A 21,762-nucleotide genomic window follows, 5' to 3' on the forward strand; every position below is an offset into this window, starting at 1 on the left:
CACATGGTTCAGAAAACATGAGAAGCCCCTCTCTGGGCTGGCACAGAAATATTTCAAATACTTCACTAATTTTGATTAACTCCCTCTAGAAAAAATGTCCAACTTCTATGAAAAAGTCCTCTCAGCCTTATCAGGCCTCAAAGCACATGTAGCCTGATTAAATTTGTCAGCTTGTTTTTGGAAAAATAAATTTTTTGGGGTCAATAAACAAGTGTCCAAAATAAAATCTTACTCATGTTGGTTTAATATAGTTGTGAAAAACTTTTGAACAGTTTTGAAGAAGTTTTAAGCCAGGATTAGGCCTTAGTTCAATTAGGACATTTAAGTGCATTTCATATACATTCCTAAAAAAAAACATTACATCTTGAGACGAAACAATGGCAATGACATATTTTAAGATATGCCAGTGCAAGTTAAAAAAGCTTAAACATGCATTTTAGTCTGGGACTACAGGTTTAATCCTTGTCTGTGAAACCAGGGGAATATGTATTAAATTTAAAGTCTAAACTAATGCCAGTTGATACCATTAATTAAAAGTAAAAAGTAAAAAAGTATTTCTTCTAATATTACAATAAATATGATTTTTTTCCAATAAATCTCACTCCTCCATAGGCTTCTCTGTAATTAAATCTTTCCGGCCCAGAAAGTTAGTAAAGACAATGTTTAAAATAGTCCAAGTGACTACAGTGGCTCAACCATAAGTTTATCAAGCGACGAGAATGTTTTTTGTGTACGAAAAGTAAACAAAAATAACAATTTTATTCAACTATTCATTTTCTTTTGTGTGGGCCTCTGGGTGAATTCACGTAGTGTTACAGCGCAGCGCTTCTGGGTTGTACATCAGAACGTAGGCTCACTATTGGCCAGCATCACACACATGACCAGCGTCGGCCAATAGTGAACCTACGTTCTGACGTACAACCTAGAAGCACTGCGCTGTTACACTACGTGAACTCACTAGCAGACTTCATAAAAAATATCTTAATTTGTGTTCCGAAGATGAACGAAAGTCTTACGGGATTGGAACAACATGAGGGTGAGTGATTACTGACAGCATTTTCATTTCATTTTTGGTGATTTTTGCCTTTATTTTGATAGGATAGTATAGAGTGGTCAGGAAGTGAGGTGGGAGAGAGATGGGTGGATGGGATCGAGAAAGGTCCACAAACCGGATTTCGAACTCAGGTTGCCCGAAGCGCAACGGCGCTATATGCCGGCGCGCTGACCACGAGGCTATCGGTATCGACAAAGATGCCCATTTTTAAGCCAATATACACTACATTTCCAATATTTCTTTAAAAAAATAATTAAAGATTAGATGAAATAGTTTTACAGTTACACAAGATCATTTGTTCTTGTGAACAAATCATGAAAAATAAAATCATGCTTTCCACAAAAATATTTAAGCAGCACAACTATTTTCAACATTGATGAATGATGATAGTTAAAATGAATGATTTCTGAAGGATCATGTGACACTGAAGACTGGAGTAATGATGCTGAAAATTCAGGGATTAATTAGTGAAAAAAAAAAAAATTTATATAAAAGTTAATTGAAATTGTAATCATGTCACAATATTAGTTACTGTATTTCTGATCAAATTAATGCAGCCTTGGTAAGAATAAAATACTTCAAAAAAAAAAAGTTTTGAATGGTAATGTTCTTACACACACAGTCATCATCACAGAGGCCAGATAAGTACAGCAGAATGTTTTTTACTTATAAGTTATCACAAATACATTCACTTAAACATGTAATATGCGTCACATACAAAAGAAATCCAAAACACCTTCCCAAAACCCTCCTCTATACAGAAACACTGTTTGCGATCCTAAAACAGATACTATGTGGCTTTAGCAAATTCAAAAGTTTACATATTCAATGTCCCTTCACGGCTGAACATTCTTGAGCACACATGAGTGTGTGAACAGCTGGGTGTGTGCTGGATTTGGCTCCAGTATCTCAGTGTGTGGCTCCACAGGCTCTGATAGCTGCCTCACTGTGCAAACATGTTCCTCAAGTATTACAGCTCATTAATGCAAACGTTTTGAACGCCCGCTAAAGGTCACAACACTACTCGCTATGTCTTTCTAAGGCAACTTTATCAGCATAACATTTTTTTTCCTACTTCAGGCACTAAATTGTAAAGTATTGTCTAAAAGAACGCATGTAGCAACATAGTGGTAAAACCCCTTTATACTGTTTAAATGTTAATTCTAACTCTAAACTACCATGTTAAATGCAAATACTTTCTACATTCAGCCACGCCGTCTGTGGACTTACCAGACTCATCGACTGTAAAGGCAACAAATAAATGACATTCCTAATTTAGACTTTCCTTTCCTTTCCTTTTTTACACAAATTGTCCCAAAAGACTAAGGCTGAAGACCCATTTTATCACTATGCTCCCATCTTGTGGCCAAATATGGCATACAACTAAATCTGAACAAATGAGACACTTAATGAAGCATGTTAAAAAAAAAACATGGAATATGAAAAAAAAACACACCCTTAACATACAAAAAAAGAGCCTTATTTGGGGATTAAAAACCTTCTTAAGGCTAATCACTTAAGAAACCCTTGCCCCGTTCATATATTGCATTCTCACATTTGGTCAGAGATTTACCTTGAATATTCAGGTAATCCAGATTTTTTCACAGCATTTCTTTCTTAAGGTCCAGTGTATAAAACCATTTTGAATGGGACTGTAAAAAACTCATGTTGGCAGTTCACATGGTCCCGTGTGCAGCCGCAGCGCCCCCTGTCTGTGAAGAGCACTTAAAGTTCGAAATTCCAAAGGCATTGTGTGCGGACTGGCTCTGGATGTGTAGTGGTAAGTCAGCGTGTCGTAGTAGTGATACTTGACCGGTTTGCCGTCGGGTCCATGAGCGAAAGGCCAGAAGCCGTACAGGTGGATCTCATCACAAAAGCGTGTGGCCATGGTGTACATCAGGAGTCCGGTGGTGGGCCTTTTGATCTGGACATGATTGGTCAACCAGTACCTGCAAGAAAGTCGATGATTACAAACTTAAGAAGTTTATTCTTTTTTACAATTAGTATGATCTATACTGTGTTATACTTGTAGATCAATTACATTGTTAAAATATTCAGAAAACCTAGAAAATCAGACACACTACTGATAAAAAAATATGTAATAATTCACACTATTTTAATATATTTTAGAATCTAATTTATCCCTCTGATGCTAAGCTGAATTTTTAGCATCATTACTCCAGTTTTCAGTGTCACATGATCCTTCAGAAATCATTCTGCTGCCAGGCCAGTAGTTGGCGATGTCGCTTTGTAAAGAAACACTACACGCCTATAGACTGAACACATAATACGCATGCGCATGACATCACCGCTTTCACAAATTCGCAATTTGGTAGTTTACACTGAGACGATAACGGTATCGTTTTCAAAAACTGAAACCTGTTTTCTAAAGTTTGCATTTTCAGGCCCCAAAACCGCCAGTGTCGTGTAAATTAGCACCCAAAACACACAAAAAGTTTTCCATTTTTAGTTGAAAACAGTGTTGTGTAAAGGCACTTGTACCGGTATTATAAAATCCTCAGATTGTTAGCTCAGCTAAGGTTATTAAAAAAGGCGCCTCAGCTGCATTCAAGCTAAATCCCCCTTTTTAAATATTCTCATGCAAGCCCCACCCACATCCAAACCTGAGGGTTGTGCAGCTCTTCCACGTTTAAGAGGAGGAAATCAGACAATTGAACAATGTCCATTAAGATTCACTGAACCCTCTCCAGGCCACTCACCCCTGAATAACCCTGAATAGGGCTCTCTCTGTGTATCCGTGAGGTGCCATTCATTCAGGACGGCTGAAGAAAAGGGTAGTCTGGAGAAAAGGAGTTTCAAATAACAAAGGGGTTTGGGATCCCATTTTTTAAAGCTACCTTTGGATTTTGTACATTGGGGCTGAGTACAGATGTCTTTGTTCTGATTCATCCGGATTTAGGAGCAGTTTACACGACACCATTTTCAAACTTGATGAGATCTGGCCACTCGTGTACACAACGGCAGCATTTTGAGGGCCTGAAAACGCAAACTTCTGAAAATGAGTTTCGAAGTGCAAGATTTTGAAAACGATACCGTTATCGTCTCCATGTAAACTACAAAAACACAAATTTGTGAAAATGGTGACGTATGTGCATGATCGTTTTCGCAGATCATTTTAACAACATTGTCATCATCTGTACACGTAAAATGCATTAGTACATGATTGTCATGTAAACGTACCCTAAATTTCAATTCAATAACTCCATTAAAAGAGTGTTTGTTGCCACTGTTATCAGATTAAAAAAAACAACACATTCCAGCGCCTGATCACCTCTTATTTACCACAAACGAATGAAATGAATACTCCCGCTATAGTCGACTGAAGATGTTTGTTTTTTTTAAAGATTTCTTTGGGTGATTTTTGCATTTATTGATTGATTGATTTTATTAGGTACATCCGTGCCGCAAGATGTTTCAAAAAGTGGTAGGGACAATATCGACCCTATCAAAAAGTAACATGCTGAAAAAGCCTGAGAACTTTCACTGAAAACTTGGTCGTATAAACTAGATTCTAATTTAAAATGACATTAGGGTGTAGCCTGGTTAAAACCAGACCATTCTCAGTACTGAGTTATGGTCTGGCAAAGCATCATTAATAACTCATTTCCAAAGGGGCGTCACCAACGGACGTCGCTCAAATGCCTCTGGACGCAATTGGATAGACCTAAAACCAATCAGAGCGATCGTCATCGTGTAAAGCCATATGCTGCGTCCCTAAGTTACACTACGCCATAAAAGTATGTACTCTTTTTGTGAAGAAAAGGTATTTACTTTTGAATGTGTAGCAAAAAAGTAGCCAATCTCTGGGACATACTACTTCGTCATCTTTATCGGACGGATCTGTCGCGTGCATCCTGTCACGTAAACTGCCCTGTCAATCATCTTGTCACAGTTAAAATCCTCTATTAAATCTAATTTAATTTCCTACCGTTTCAGAGAGAAATGTAGTAGCACGTTCATCTGCCAGTGGGTCTTTCATGGAGACTGTCCTCATGTGTTTGCAATTTGAATATAATAATGCATTTAAAAGTTGAGTGCGCTTCACCAACGGACATCGCTCAAACCAATCAGAGCGATCATCATTGTGTAAAGCCCGCCTCAACGTTTCTGATTGGTGCCGCGATTTCGACAGATTAGAAATAGGCTTGAATGAGCTCTTCGCCAGACTACTTGCAGAGCAAATCTAAATTTGCCGGAAGTTTGTCTGGGTTTTCCCAGGCTAATTAGGGTGAGTAAATGATGGTATTTTTGTTTTTGGAAGAACTATTCCTTTACAAATAAACTTCTTTTTTTAAATCATTTAAACAACTACAACATATTGTTTATGGCATATTATCCTCAATATACCATCCACTGAACAGCTGTCTCTTACTTGACCTTTAATCTGGCCCACAGATGGATCTGAGAAAAACCATCCTCGGCTAGGTGCATTACCACGATGGTGGGTTCAGACACTGCTCTGAGGGAGGGCTGAATGACGGTCTTGAAATATGCAGAGGTCAATGGAGGAGGCAAAGGTTGAGCTATTTAAAAACCACCGACTACAATTGAGCCCAGAGGGGCTTGAATTTGTTGAGCGAACTAACAAAAGACCTTCTGTAATATATAGATGCCTGTTAGATATATAGATGCTTGAGTGCACTTAGTGTGCGCCCTCATCCATTTACAGGAACAGTCTGTGGTCGTGGGGCAAGATGTGAATGTATTGATGCCTGAACTATAAATAGCGAGAGGCTTGATACACCTGCTTTAGCCAGCATGGATTTGAGTAGTCTTAAAGGGATAGTTCTCTCAAATGAAAATTCTGTCATTAATTACTCACCCTCATGTCGTTCCAAACCCATAAGACTTTTGTTAATCTTTGGAACACAAATGAAGATCTTTTTGATGAAATCTGAGATATTTCTGTCTCTCCATTGACAGCTACACAACTACCACTGTGACGCTTCAAAAAGTTAATAGAGAGATCGTAAAACTAATCCATATGAATTGAACAGTTTAGTCCAAATTTTCTGAAGAGACTTGTTCACTTTATATGATGAACAGATTTAATTTAGGCTTTTATTCACATAAATATTCATCAACTCACTCATCAGTTGTGGTAAACGGAAGCTCAAGCATGTTTGCTTGACGTGTGAGAACCAATGAGGTTCATTCTTGTCTTACATTTATCCAAAGCGACTTACATTGCGTTATCCTATACATTTATACATAGGTATGTGCAATCCCCTGGGATCGAACCCACAACCTTGCGTTGTTAACGCAATGCTCTTACCACTGAGCTACAGGAAAGCTGTCTTACGCAGCACGTTTGAGCTTCAGCAAGAACCAATGAGGTTTGTTCTCACACGTCAAGCAAGTTTAGTTGAGCTTCTGTTTATGTTCGCTGATCAATGTTTATATGTGAATAAAAGACTAAATTCAATCTGTTTATCATATAAAGTGATCGAGTCTCTTTATAAAATTTGGACTCAACCGATCTATTCACATGGATTAGTTTTACGATCTCTTAATGAACTTTTTAAAGCATCAAACTGGTAGTTGTGCAGCTGTCAATGGAGGGACAGAAAGCTCTCAGATTTCATCAAAAAGATCTTCACTAAAGTCTTACGGGTTTGGAACGACATTAGAGTGAGAAATTAATGACAGAATTGTAATTTTTGGGTGCCCTAACCTTTATGCATGGGCACGTACCCTCTGACAGCATGGAGCAGACGCAGGGAGGGGAAGGCTGTGCGGACGTTCATGGTGTGCAGAAGAATGAGGCGGATGACCCACTGCACTCGCTCCTCTCCTCCTTTAGCCATGAAGGCAGGGATCCACAGCACACTCCCACTGAGGCTCTGCAGCCTGTGGACGAAGCGCTGCACCCACTCCTCACTGTTCAGGTCCTGAAAGGCACGCTGGACCACAGAAGGGTTCATGGTCACCAGACTGGTGCGCAAGCCCACATCAGCTGAATACTCCTCCACTGGAGCCAGGTTGCACCTTGGAAATGCATACACACATACAGTATACATATGGTTAAGTCACAGTCTCAGGTTAGGCGGGTCACCATGCATGGACACACACATTACAACCCCCAAAAGTTCAATGTTTAAACAATGTATAACACTGATATAGTAATTCCTTTTGGTCAGCCTTAGTTATCTTCATAGTTAACACTTCAGCAAGCCATAAACATAATTTTATATCACATTATATTTTTTATTTCATGTTATATAAACATACACATTAGACCCAAAACATATTCTACACAAATATGTCTTCTTTTTTCTTTATTCATGGTAGTGTCATTAGGCAGACCCACACGTGGTTGGTCTCAGGATGCACGACACAGGTCTCATGGATGACCTTCACTTGCTTAATTTTGAAACAAGTCATTTATCTTACTATAAAATACAGCATAATATTACACTATGCATTAGTCATACATGCTGAATCCTCCAAAAGACTAAGCAAGCACCTTTTAGAGCTCATCCTATCATTTAACTAAAAAAAAACTAAAAAGAACACAGAGGTGACTTTAAAGCAAATACCAAGCAGGGAGCTGGCATTATCATCTTGCCACAATACCTGGAAAAACCTTTCAACACTGGCACCATGCCGACTGCCGAGGCTTAGCTGTCATAGTCACACTCCCACACAGTTTTGTCCTTGCCCAGTGGAACAGCCATGCCAACCACACAAGAGGGATTTAAGTTCCTACATTACTTAATCTTTGAGGCTCTGTATGTCCCTGGACTGGGGTTGAATGACATTAATGTCCTTAGAGCACATCTGGGCTGATGAGACTCATTTAGGATTGAGAATTTCACAGTATTACACTACTGTTAGGCATCACATGAAGCACCCTTGCTGGTATTTTAAGCAAGCAGCTTTCGGCCATAGGCAGAACATTTTACAGGCAAGTGAACTTTAGTCACTTTCAGAAGACAGCCTAATTACGTTTCCAAGGCTATGGCTTAGTATGACTTGTACAAATGTCATATTTGCTCAGCTGGTCACAAATTGCAGTATGCATCACCATTCAGTTCTGAAAGCCTTAAGACTTTGTGAGTCAAGCCTGGTAGTACTACTGACAGATATTTCCAAAGTGTATTTTGTCACATACGGATCGCAAGCTGTTTGAAACAGTATTTATTTAAAGCAGTGGTTCCCAAACATGGAGGGGGGAGCGGCAAGGGATAGTGTAGTGTACAGTCAGCATTGTTATGCAAAAGACACCTCTTCAAGGTGATTGAAGACCACGTTGCGAAATTATCCCACTTATTATGTTGTGTGGCTACCTGCCACATAAATAAATAATTGAACAAAATATTAATTTGACATTTATTACCTCAAGATAACTTGAGACACCTGCTTGAACGGTCTGAAGCAGTTGTTGTTGTTGTGGAATAACAGACCGCTAAAGGGCACGACTGAAGAATCAGAATTGATTATTGCAGGGAGCCGTGCAAAAAATATAAAGATCCGTGGTTCAGCACTAAGCATGGACAAGTTTGTGAAAGGCCTGCCAGTGCCAGGTAAACGTAAAGCAGATGATTAATCTACTTTAAATAGCCTATCCCAACTACGTGTCTTCACCAGACGCAAACGGCACAACAAAAGCTAATAGAACCCATTATAAACAGTATTGCTGTCTACACTGGATGTGGTGCGTCGCGACAAATCCCGACAGTAAACTGTTGCCCTGTTCCATTTCTGACGTACTCCAAGGCAAGAAAATATGATGAGGCATATCTCGCCCTCAGATTCACCAGTACAATGGATAATGAAGAGATACCACAGTGTGTTGTGTGCCTCAAAATGAAGTAATTACTTCTTTAGGAGCTTGTTTTATAAAAAAGCTCTACATTGCTAGTTATGACATAATTATTCTTTACAGCTAGGTTTAGGTTGGTTTGTTGTTTGATTCCGGATGAGAACACTTACTAACTAGCTAAGTTACATCACAGGTTGTCAACAGATGTTGAATGTGACAGAAGACAGATGTTTACCTAATGACGAAGTCATGAGAATCAATCTCTCTGCCGCAGCTGCTATTCAGTAATATCCCAGAGTTCCCTACGATGGCACATTGTTTGTAATGCTGGTTCTTCATGGGGGACACCGTCGGCAAGAGTTGGTACAGGTTCTCAGAGATGTTTGTGGTGCTCTGGCGGTCAAATATATAATGAATTACATCCCCCGGTTTAAAGGTGCTCTTCAGAATTGAGATGTCCCTCTCAGCATCCAGGAACCTCAAAATGTTTTTCCTGGAGGGAAAGTGAAAAATCATGACGCTTTATGAATACTGAGGAAAAGACTATATAGAAGTTTTAACAGGGAACCACATTATACATTCTTCAGAAATGCCATACTGTGCATTTGAAAAACATCGAGCCATACCTGATGAGATTAGACAGGGTTCTGTTGAAAGTCCATTCAGGTGAAGATGAATTGCAGGTTTTGCTCTTTATTCCTGGCAGTGGAATTGGAGAGGAGACTTTGCTCTTTCTATAGGTAACTAGAGCAGTAGGGACAGCATTCAGGACTGAATTTCTGAAGAAAAGAAAGATCATAACAGTGTGTTTATATGCATTACCATACAGCAGTATTAGCAACTTAGACACGGCAACAAATATCATCTGATGTGTTTTGGTAAACCGTGAAATCAATTCTCAAAACCCTGATGAAACAGTAATGCAGAACAAACAAACAGATCTTGAGAACGTGTAAATTCTCACTGATATTATAGTTTTAGTAATTTAAAATCGAAATAAGTAACATGTAAAGAAACAGAAAATAGAATAAATTTACATTAGCATTAGTTTTAGAGGGCTAAAACAAAACAGACTTAAATATTTGACTGGAAGCAACAATGACATTTTCTCTGGAAACATAAATCATAAACGATATAACAAATCAGATTACAAACCTGTCGGACTGAAAGACAAAGCTTTTTAAGTGAAATCTCTGCGAATCCTCAATGTTCCTAAGAGCAGAAGGCAGAAAATATTCATCATCTTTATCCAGTAATATGACCATTAATAATGCTCTGAAATCACATCAGTGAGTAGATAATTGAGAAAGAGGCAATTAGACCTCAGACTGGAACAAATACGTAAAATTGAATTGGGATGATGATCATTATTATTTAGCACTTCTATGCGAGCCATTCCACTTATATTAACTCTTTAGAATATTTTCATGGTACAAATCCAAGGACATGGCTAGTGTTTTAACCCTTGTTATTTATGAATCATTTCATCAACTCATTACAACAATTATTTCAGCCATTACTAGCACAGAGGATGTTTAGAAGGGAGATTTACTACAACAACCAAAAGCAATTTCTTGAAACGGTTTGAGGTGGTCAGATACATGTAAACAAATATGTTGGTCATTGTGAACTCAAATAGAAGCAGCAATTAAATAATAATTAAATAAAAAAATTACAATTTATATTTATACTTTGAGAAATCACATTATGTTAATGGCCAAGGATTAGAGCCGTTCACATACCCTATTGGGTGCCAATTGAGCAAATCAGTCCTATTTGTCTAACATTCACTGCAATGTTCTCCATATTTCCCCCAAAGTCATGGCTACGTGCATTATTAAGCAGACAGAGCATTGATCTCTTAAAATTCTGGGGAGCAGCTTCAAATGCAGATTTAATGGTGGTGTTGCTTCAAAGCGCTTATAACCGTTCTGAGAGATACCCCTTAGATCCTTTGTTTGATACTGCAATTTAGAATATAATTCCATAAATTATAAATCTTACCAATAACTTAAGCAAAAAATAGATCATAAGTGTCATCTAATGCCTTCTGACAGCTAGTAAACGAGGTGTGAAATTTCCAAATTGGGATTTGTCTCTGGGATATATTGGGTTAGCAAATATGAGGGAGGAAAATATTCCCTTTGCATGCTTAATGGATAAACTGTAATTAGTGCGGAAGAAACATGAAATAAAATATCATGGTACAGAGCAAACAAGCCAAATACTTTGCATAAAACGCCAAATGGCAACTCAAAGTATCTATTTAAAAATGAATGACTACATGTCTTGGCGGCACACTCTTGTTTTCTCATGCAATTATTCTTGCAATTAATCCATCTATGCACAAACATTCTTCTCACTCAAGAGCTTTAAAGTGTATGTCCCGAGACAGCAACATTTGCAATTATGTAAGCCTGAGGATTTCTGCTAGGGTTCAATTATAGCTGAGGAAAGGCACACTGTTCATTTTTGTCTCCAATCTGTAGCTTTAAAGCCACAAATCAAACAGTAATCCTCTATACGCCACAAACCACAGATCAGACTGTCTTTTCACTTGCATCAATGGGTGCAAACAGAACACACTCAAGAGTAGAACAAAACCACAGACCAACAGCCATCCGTCACAGAGGAGCAGGGTCAGCTGCATTTATTTGATGACTCCCATACAAGGTTTCACACTCAGCAAAAGAATGACACATTTTGGAGATCAGCCAAGAATAAATAATAAGAAACTATGTATATTCAGCAAAACCAGTTCCAAAATGAATACACTGATTGATCGCTCTGCTGATAACTTAATCTGAATGGATAAGAGATTAACCTAAAAGGGTCAGTTTACCCAAAAATAAAAAATAAATCTTAGTTTTAAGTGGTTTAATCAAAGTCTTCTGTATTCTGTAACTATTTTAGGATCTTATTAACATACAAACATTGCAATACAAAGCATCCTTGAGATTCTGCTAACCTAATTTGAGTGCTCTATTCCCTGATCAATATTTATGCTTTCAATGGAGGGATAGAAATCTCTCAGTTTTCATTAAAAATATCTTCATTTGTATTCCAAATATGAGCGAACGTCTTGTGGCAGGGGTGTCCAAGCTCAGTGCTGGAGGGCCACTGTCCAGCAGAGTTTAGCTCCAACTTGCTTCAACTCACCTGCCTGAAAGTTTATAGTATGCCTAAGACCTTGATTAGCTGCTTCAGTTGTGAAACTGAAAACTCTGCAGGACAGTGGTCCTCCGGGAGCAGGATTGGATACCCCTGTCTTAAGGGTTTGGAACAACATGAGGAGGATGAGCAACTGATTTTGGGTGAACTAACCGCTTTAAAATATCAAACATCCCCTCCAGAATGTACAGAATCATCTATCAAATTGATGTGATATCAAACATGTGAGGTGTAACCCTCAAATTAAAGTCCCACATCCACAGACTGTGGCTTTGCAAACAATAGTCCTCGGGACAACACATTGTCTCCCTCCTTTGACTAGACACAGTATTACACTGATTGATGAAAGACCAAGCCAATCCTGCTGAAAAATACAGTTTAAAATGTATAGTCTGTGTTTTGGAACGTTCTAGCTGGTCTAAGCTGGTTGATTGCTGGGCCAAAGTGGTTATTAACTGGGCCAAGCCAATCATTAGCAGGTCCAAGGTGGTCATTAAGTTGGCCCAATGTGCAAATTATCTCAGACTAGCAACAAATCAGCTCTGTAGGGTGGTCAGGCTGGTTTTTGGAATACCGTAGCTGGTCAGACTACTGAACAGCTTAGACCAGGGGTTTTCAAACTGGGGTCCAGGGACCCTCCGGGGGACGCAAGATAGTGCTAGGGGGTCCTTGGAAATGTAAAAAAAAAAAAATGAAGAAAAAGTAAACATGTATTTAATAATTCTTTTGAATTAAAATAAATTAAAAACTTGATTTAAATCAATAAAACTTAATAAATAAATGTAAATACACAAATAATAATATACCAGTACAATAGAGGAGGGGAAAAACCTGGTTTAGACCACCTAATGATGACCAACTAGAAACCAGTTATTTTCCACACACAAAAAAACCCAAACTGTTTTTGTTTTAATACGCAAAATAATTAGGTAGATAAAATACACAGTTATTTTCTATTTTCTCGTGTAGCCTATATTCAGATCAAGCCAATAGCATCCAGCCCATAGTCCTAAATGGACTGTCCATTGTTTGGGCTTCTACAAAGTCTCTCTTGAGAAAATCAAAGCACGGTGGACATTGAGTCCTAAACAAAAACATCACATAAACATAGATAGAGTACAGCTGTGCATTAAAACAAATAGAAAGACAAAAAGAGAAGGTTATATTTAGGCTAACTGTATTGTTTATTGTAGGTTAATCGAATTCAAGGCTACTTACGCGATTTCTTCCTCCACTTCCGATATATCAGATATAATAACAAATATAACCAGGGCTGTCCCGATTCCAAACATCAGTATTCGGAATTCAAAAGACATGACTTGACCGCCGTGCGATTCTACAAAAGCGCAATAGAAATCTGTTCTTCTTTCACACCGGGTTCTTACGCAGGGCAACACATGTAATGTTCCTCAGTCTCCTCGACAAAGCTGGACCCATTCTAATAGTCCGTGCAGGTTAACGAACAGTTGTCTGCATTAAATCGGCTAGATCACGTCCATCAGCTTCTTCCACCTTTACGAAAGTAGTGAAGGGAGGGATACGGCGAACGTGAACGTCCTTTCTTCTCTTCTACTCCTGCCGCTACTCCTCGGAGATCTGGTTGGTGGCAGTTCCCTTGAAACTTTGCCTGCAAGGTGCATAAACTCGCATATGAATGTTATGCATTCAGATAAACTGCTTTCTTGGTAGGCTATATAGAGGCAGAGGCGTGCATTTAAAATTGAATATGAAATATGAATCCACCTCTCTGTCTTGCTCTCTTTGTTTCTATTTGACAAAGACACACGTTTGGTTTTCTACGGTGAGGACTTTCTATTGACTTCTATAATAAGCTAATGGTCTCAATAAAATGGCTAATGGTTATTATACAACCGTGTCCTAACCAGGTGCGACGCGACAGGGTTACAATGCATTTGTTTGTCCACAATGAACCTGAAAACAGCTGCACGACGCGACATAATCAATCACAAAACACAGCCAATCAGAACCGTTCTCTCCGTTTGAACGCTCTCTCACGCTGCACAACATCCAAGGTTATGGTTTTCTTTTTGGAACTTTAAGGATTTGCCCAATATAAAAGCCTATACAATATTTCTCAACTTCCAGCCTTACCTTGTGTTTGAGTTTTAAAGTCACCATGAAATCAACTTAGGCATTTTTTACATGGAATATTGTGGTAGGCTATTTATTATAAATTACTTATCTGTGAAGATCATATTATTATTTTTAATGTAAGTGCCCTCTCAATGTTCAATCAAAATAGCTTCCCCTCCTTCTTGCAAAAAAACATCTCTTTTTTTCACGTGTTTACTGACGTCAGGGCGGAATAACCTGTCAATCACATGAGATTACAGCAATAGCAAACGACAATGATCTAACGATCAGATCAAAAATCAAGTCCTGTCTACTTTTTTTCACTCGCATATATGTCAAAACAGGGAAGAAAATACTTATCACTTCTGTTTCATGCTGTCTGGAGCGGTAATTTGGTCTAATGAGAATTCCGTGTGGGCAGGGCTACGCAATATCAAGAAACTTTGCTCAGTGTATTTTCACAGGAGAAATCCAATCATTTCAATAGAAATCCATGCAATCACAAATTTCATTTAAGGGGGAAGATGCAGATTTCACAACGGGGTCAAGTTTGTCATGCGGATTCACCACGCTGACCAATGTCTGCTTTATTTGATAGTGACTTCTGTGTGCCTTAAACATTGCTACGCAATTGAAAATAGCCCATGAACCTCTTTTGTCAGCGAAATTCTACCGATTTTGCTAATGTGACCACATTTTAACAGTTTTTGTACAGCTAACATAACTGAAAGCCTCTGAGACTTTAACCACATCCCTTTTTAAAAATATGGTGGATATTGCTGTGTATTTATATGGAAACAATAGTAAGAGCAATGCGGTATTATACATCTGAGCATTGCCTGTCATAGCTGGTTTGAAAACTAATTTACTTGCTGGAGGTCACAATGTCACTGTGCTAATGTGGTTTTGCTTTCATTGTGGGGACATTTGGTCATTTAACCCCGACTACAACACACACACAGACTGACAAAAGCACCTGCTGCTTCAGCCAACAGTCCTTTCAACCCAGATTTTGATCATCTCTGATTTAATTGGAAGGTAGTAAAATGTGTTTTTGTCAGCTGGATATTTCAGTGATCTACAACCCTAACACAATTAGGCAGTATAATTGTTTAATAGCTAAGATTGACTGGTTATTATCATCACTTAGCACACCAGATTTTATGGGAGGTATTACAATTTGCTGTGTGCACCCAGCAGACATCTAGAAAAGAATAAAAAACTGACAAAATGTTACTTAAGTGAAGAACATGGATGACAGTTTTCATCATCTTCCATCCTCAGGAATACACTGACACATCATTTCTAAACCTACAAATGAAGAAGCTTCTAGCACTGTGAAAGGTTTATGTTCCTGCCAGGTCTAACTCCCCCAATGCTTATGAAAATATGCTGCTTGTGTAGGCCAGTGTAAGTTTGTATTAGGTAACACTGATATAACAGTAAAGTGGGACACTGTGGGATGTTTATTCTATTTATTATGATGCATGTATGATTCAAATATGCATTAATTTATGATAAAAAATATGCATCATACATCACTGTCATCCGATGCATATTTAGGGTGAACCAAATACAGTTTTTTACACATAATTATGGAAGAGTAAACTGAAAGGGTCCCACTTTACCTGTATTCAGCCTATTAACTGATAGTTGTATATGTCAGTTATCTCCAGTCCCATTTTTCATCTTAGACAGATAGATAGATGGATGGATAGATGGATAGATCGATAGATAGATAGACAGACAGACAGACAGAAGGAATCTTATTGGGATCATCCTGATAAATGCTTGTTCAGCGTGCTGCCAGAGATGACCTAGAAATGGTGATATCTGTGGAGAAAAGAGTAAGGAAAGGGAAAAGGGGGTCATCTTTCTGCCATATTTTTCATTTGTCCTCACAATTGCTTCGTAGGGAGTTTGTATGCATGATGGGTTGCGAAAACCCTTTGATTAACATTTTGCTTATTGTGTGTAATATCTACTATCTGTCAGTGAAAATGCTAGCGAAGTGAAAGAGATTTGTATAGGTTATAAGTCAAATTTCATGTAACTGTCTTAAAAGGTAACTTTCAAAATTGTTTGTAGGTCTTTTTTTTTTCTTTTTTTTATCTCACCAACTTGGACCAGGCTCTTGAAGCAGTCGGAGAGTCAGCAGAGCTGCCTGCAAATAAATGAGCAACATTTTATGTCAGTGAGTCACAGCAGTTCTTGAATGCCTTGAGCCGACATAATTCATCTGCTGCAACATTAAGGTGGAAAATAGTGCCCATATTTCCATCAGCTCAGTGTGCCATTGCACCGGACCGAGTTTAGCTCCACATATACATAGTTTATATCAAGTTATCCAATGGAAAATGACCATGCTCCATATCCAATCTGCTTCTAAGGATTTCATGAAGGCAAGTAATGTGTTTTTTGTAATGCTTTTAAATAATCTCCCCCTGCGTCCACACACAAACTGCTCAACGCTCAGCCACAGGGAAGGAAAATAGCCTACTTTTGTTTTTTTTTATTTATGTAAGATGGTATTTTGAAACAAAGAATGTTTGACACGTTTTCTTCACATGAAAAATCTCTTCCTGAGACTTTCTGCAGCGATTTGTATAATTGCACAATATGGTGACATTAGTTAACCTGTTAGATTAGCTAACATGAACTAACAATAAAAACAATTCTGTGGCATTTATTATTATAAGTTCATGTTCATTTCAACATTTATTAATACATTACTAAAATTAAAAGTTGTATCAACATTAGGCTATGGATCTGAGCTAACATGAACTAATGTGGACAGTTGTAGTATTTGTATGGACCCTGGGCTCTCAGAAGCTGAAGGCCTTATTATGCGCCAGAGAACAGTCTTCTTTAAATGTCATTTATTATCTTTATTTACCAAATGGTTTGGTCCAAGTAGGAGGGGCTTAGCCTTTTTAAGAAGGCTCGTACAGTGAGTGTTGGGGAGTTATTGCCCTGTTTTTGGGCCGATTTACTGGTATAGCTAAATTTTGTGTGCAGATAACTTTAAACAGTTTATTTTATTTATTTTTGTTTGATTAGTTTTTTTTTTTTTTTCTTCTTTGGATTTTCACTGTAAATACCAGTTGCACCTATTGGATTAAACACTGAACTTTTGACCTCATCATCACGTCACTTCATTTTTTTCGCCTCCATCTGCCGGTACATACAGAGCAGTGGTGCTGCTGCTGTTGGGGCCTCTTTGTGGCACCCCTGTCTCTGTTACAGTTGGTGTATTTAAACTAAAAAATTGAAACTACTGCGGAAAAAAAGACACCTACATCTTGGATGCCCTTAAGGTAAGCTAAAACATACCAAAATTTAATTTCAAAGTGAACTATCCCTTTAACGTTGTCAAAAGTCCGCACACTTTTCCACGTATCCGTGAAAACGACTAAAAACGCTGCCAGGCCAGTAGTTGGCGATGTCACTTTGGAAAGAAACACTACACGCCCATAGACTGAACACGGTTTTCACAAATTTGCGTTTTTGTTGTTACACAGCGATGATAATGGTATTGTTTTCCAAAATTTGCACTTTGAAACCATTTTCAAAAGCTTGCATTTTCAGGCCCCCCAAACGGCGTTGTCATGTAAATTAATGGCCAAAACGAAAAATAAATAAAAGTTTTCCGTTTTTAGTTGAACAGTGTAAATGGCCCCTAACTTCCCCTGAACACAGATTAATAAATAACAAATGAATTGCTCATTAATGCATTATTTTACATTAATGGGACCTATAGTGTAGCCTATATGGACGACAAACAAAGTTTGAAAGATGGCTATTCCACAATGGTTTAATTTCCAGATTTTAGTTAGCTTGTTCTGTTGTGTGTGTGTGTGTGTGTGTGTGTGTGTGTGTGTGTGTGTGTGTGTGTGTGTGTGTGTGTGTGTGTGTGTGTGTGCGTTGGATCCTTCGGTCTTGATCAAGCATCAAGCTTCTTCTTTTTCTCCTAAACTCAGTCTGTATTTGAGCATTTGAGCTGCTCTCAACATCTGCTTTGAACCGAACATCAAAAATACACAACACAAAGAGCCGCCTGACTAACCACCCTTCTCTCTTCTCTCTCAGAGATTACGGGTGCCATTTGAAGAGTGTCAGATGTACTTTTGATTTATATTTGTGACACAGCAGACCAGCTATCTTCAGTTTAAGACGATAAATTGTTTGGACAATTTGAGCGCTGGTTCTGGAGGATCATTTTCATAACCATATACATTCAGCAAAGCACTGCAGCAGAACATCGACTCTATTTTGAATGACTTATTTACATAAAATATTCTGTGCATTTTCACACAAACACACCAGCCTCCTGAGAAATTAGGCCCTGTAATAAATCCTCAGATTCATTACAGTTGAATGGGATATAGCCATAGCAGTGATGGATTATTATGTGAAACAAAGCAAAAGGAATGCAACATGCATATAAATGTATAAACACGTCACATGCCAGACCAAATGCACTCTATAGGGAAACATTGTTTATATGCCATTATCCTCAGCACACTTTATTTTAGTGTCTTAGTTACATATGTTACATGTACTTAGTAATAACAGTAAATTATGCTTAATTACATGCAACTAACCCTTAACCAAACCCTAATCCTATAGTAAAAGCATGTTGTTAATTAATATTACTCAGTACTTAAATATATAATTACACTGTGACAATGAAAACTTAAAATAAAGTGTAACCCTTTATTTGAAGGTGTCCGTGTTACAGTGTATCTATTAAGTAGCTGTGTTATATTAATGAACTACATGTATACTATAGGATTAGGGATTGGTTTATGGTTAGTTGCATGTAATTATGCATAATTTATAGTTATTACTATAGTAACTATGTATCATGTGTAACAAGGACACTAAAATAAAGTGTTACAGACATTTGATATGGTAAGCAAATTAATTAGCTCTCTAAGTTGTGTAATTGTTATACATCAATTTAGCTCTCTATTTGCTGACAATAAAAACCCTGATAAATAGTCTTGCACCGCAGAACACGAATGCTTCCTCTCATCGTCCCTCCTGAGTAAGGATCCTCTGAGATGTATGAAAGTGGGAACTGAGCAACACCAAAGCTGTGTTTGAGATGTCAGTGTTGACAACAGTGAGGCGTATTTTTAACAAGAGTAAGCTTTTTAGTCTTGGCAGATGTTTTGTGTCTTCTGCAGGTGCTGATGAACAGGGCATCATGCTATAAATAAATATTTAGTACATTATTCAGTGAATATTGCCTTCATTTTGTTACTTATAAGTGCAAAAAAAATCTAATTACATTTTTTTTGCTTTGAAAACCTGGGTTATTATCGTTAACTAAAGCTAAACCCATTAAAAAACGTATTTTATTACTTGAAATAAAATAAACATTAATAATAATAAAAAATCAGCTAGTTGCCAAGGCATCGTTTCACATTTTTGTTTAGTTTAAGTACTAAAATACCTAAAACTAAATACACTAAAACTAAACATTATTAAAATACATAATCCTTATATATATATATATATATATATATATACAGTATATACATACATATTTAAAAAACACAAAAATATATAGATAATATAATATAGAAAATATAAAATATATTTAAAAAAACAAAAACATGACAAAATATGATATAATAACAAAATAACAAAAACAACTAAATTACAAAACTTTAACTAAAATTAACATGAAAACAGAAAATATAAGAATAACATTTAATTTTTTTATTTTTTTTTACAAAAACTATAATATTATATAAATGATCCTAAAATAGCACTGCTGCATATCATTTTCAGCATTTGAGCCCCTCTATTAGTTAATGGTTCTCTTTCCCTTTAGTCTCAAATCGTACTCTCCTTCCAGTTCTACTGATTCTTCGTTTATCTGTCAAGCCTGCAAAAGGGAATCTAAGCCACATCAAATAAAGACTTTAATCTTCTTATACACCAGGGCAGATTAACACGCAGTATATGTGTCACCTCACTTAAAGAGACACTGTTAAAAACTGATGGAAGATAAATACTCATAAATCAGACAGAAGGATTTGATTTCAGTTCGAATGCTCCAGTAAAAATCTCTACAGTGATTCCATACAGCCTGACATTTAGTGCCATTCATTTAAATAAAAATAAAAAACACTTTAAGGTTATCAGGTTTATAAATGACCTTTTGTTGTAAAGAGCATCTGTGTCTATGACAGGCATCAAAAGAAAGCCTTTTTACCAATAGCGGCATTGCCTCTGCTGTTGGAGATGGGCCACTGAGTTTAATTTCAAAAGACCATGGAGAATATTGTGCTTTTCACTTTCATATCCACAATAAATCAAGCAGTTTCTTTTTTTTTTTTTTTGGACCAGCTTAAGGTTGTATGGAAAAAAAATGTGTCCTTAATAACACCTAGGTGGAGATTCTGGTTGTAGCTCATAAGGAGAAGGGAAAGCAAGGACTATAATAGAAGAAGCAGAAAAACAGAAATGCAAAAAAGTCATTCTGAATCTCTTTTTTCCATAAAGTGGAAACCTCACACAAGCAGTCATCATCTCTTCATTTTGACCTAGATTTTATAAATAACCAAATTGGGTCCATTTACATCTAGTATAATACATCCTATTATTATTATTGTGATGTTAAAAAATTTAGAGAAAATAATCCTAGTGGATATTAATATTGATATATATACATATATGTTTTAATAATTTAGTATTCCGCACATTTAGTATGTTACTATAATAAAAAAAATAGGGCTGTAGTAGTTTGCTTTTTGCTACCTGTGTAAAAAGAGCATCATTTATTACCCTTAAGTAATATTTAAAAAAATTATCTTACACAGAAGAGCATCTATTCATCAAGTCTAAATACTTGTTTTATTTGTTCAGAAAGAACCATAGAGATTTGATTTTTATTAGCCTATTAGTAATGTATTTTTATTTATTATTATTTATTTTTCCTACAAGAATATTATGTTAATTTGTAAATGTGTACATTATCATAAAGTTTATACCTATTTTGGTTTATTTCTTTATTATTACTATTAATGTTATATTAATATCTGTATGTATGGTTAATTATGTCAGTGGAAAGGGTTAATGCGGAAAAAAAAAAGTGATACCTTTAATTGTATGAAGCCTTTTGTTGACGCTTTGGAAAAGTATACAGAAAAAAAAAACAAAGACAAATCTGAGATTCTCTGAAAAATAATTTATTTGCAGAATAAAATAAAAGTTATTTTGGCATAAAAAATTATATGAAAAGTACACTGCTTTTTTTGCACTGTGTCTTTTGAATACAGCACTATTATTAAACTGCTGAAGAAACAGCATGCGCACAGTGCCATGTCTTATTGCAGTGAAGTGGAAAAAAAAAGAGAAAAAAAAATCGTTTAATCTCAACCCAAAGCTAAAACACACTTTACATGTAATATTATAAGTGTATAAAATGTCATTCTTCATCTAGCTCATAAATACCAAGGCCCAGCCTGAATGTTATTTGCCTTACACCGAGATCAGAGCAATACTTGAATGACATTGATCTTCTGCCATTTAATAAAATGACCTTTTCCCCAAAACTTCTCCTCTGATGTCAGTCATGCTGTCACAATATTCCTCTTCCTCTAGTCACAAACATGCCATTATTGTCATCTGAATAAAGAGG

General features: G+C 36.9%; 2 protein-coding genes and 1 long non-coding RNA gene across 5 annotated transcripts in view; 1 reads left to right on the plus strand and 2 right to left on the minus strand.

The window, feature by feature from the left end:
* Positions 1 to 21,762, plus strand: part of LOC309508140 — a 109,886-nt gene that overhangs the window by 37,256 nt on the left and 50,868 nt on the right. The gene's annotated exons all lie outside the window — the stretch shown is intronic.
* Positions 1,151 to 13,924, minus strand: st8sia2 (ST8 alpha-N-acetyl-neuraminide alpha-2,8-sialyltransferase 2). 3 transcript variants are annotated; one of them, XM_082181424.1, is made up of 7 exons: positions 13,755 to 13,924; positions 13,230 to 13,638; positions 9,996 to 10,052; positions 9,467 to 9,619; positions 9,076 to 9,333; positions 6,770 to 7,063; positions 1,151 to 3,003 (listed from the first exon to the last, which is right to left on the minus strand). In XM_082181424.1, exons 2-7 carry the CDS (start codon positions 13,325 to 13,327, stop codon positions 2,718 to 2,720), a joined length of 1,146 nt encoding a protein of 381 aa, XP_082037550.1. In that variant the 5' UTR covers positions 13,328 to 13,638; positions 13,755 to 13,924; the 3' UTR covers positions 1,151 to 2,717. The 3 variants fall into 3 exon arrangements, with proteins under 3 accessions (XP_082037550.1, XP_082037549.1, XP_082037548.1); XM_082181423.1 differs by having other exon boundaries at positions 13,230 to 13,654; XM_082181422.1 differs by having other exon boundaries at positions 13,230 to 13,924.
* slco3a1a (solute carrier organic anion transporter family member 3A1a) overlaps positions 21,295 to 21,762 on the minus strand; it is a 59,877-nt gene continuing 59,409 nt past the window's right edge. Inside the window, exon 10 of the mRNA XM_082182514.1 lies at positions 21,295 to 21,762. This exon is cut by the window's right edge and continues 1,839 nt beyond it. The gene's annotated coding sequence lies outside the window, so the exon portion shown is untranslated.

The sequence above is a fragment of the Leuciscus leuciscus genome (assembly GCF_965113295.1).
Source record: "Leuciscus leuciscus genome assembly, chromosome: 10".
Lineage (NCBI taxonomy): Eukaryota > Metazoa > Chordata > Actinopteri > Cypriniformes > Leuciscidae > Leuciscus > Leuciscus leuciscus.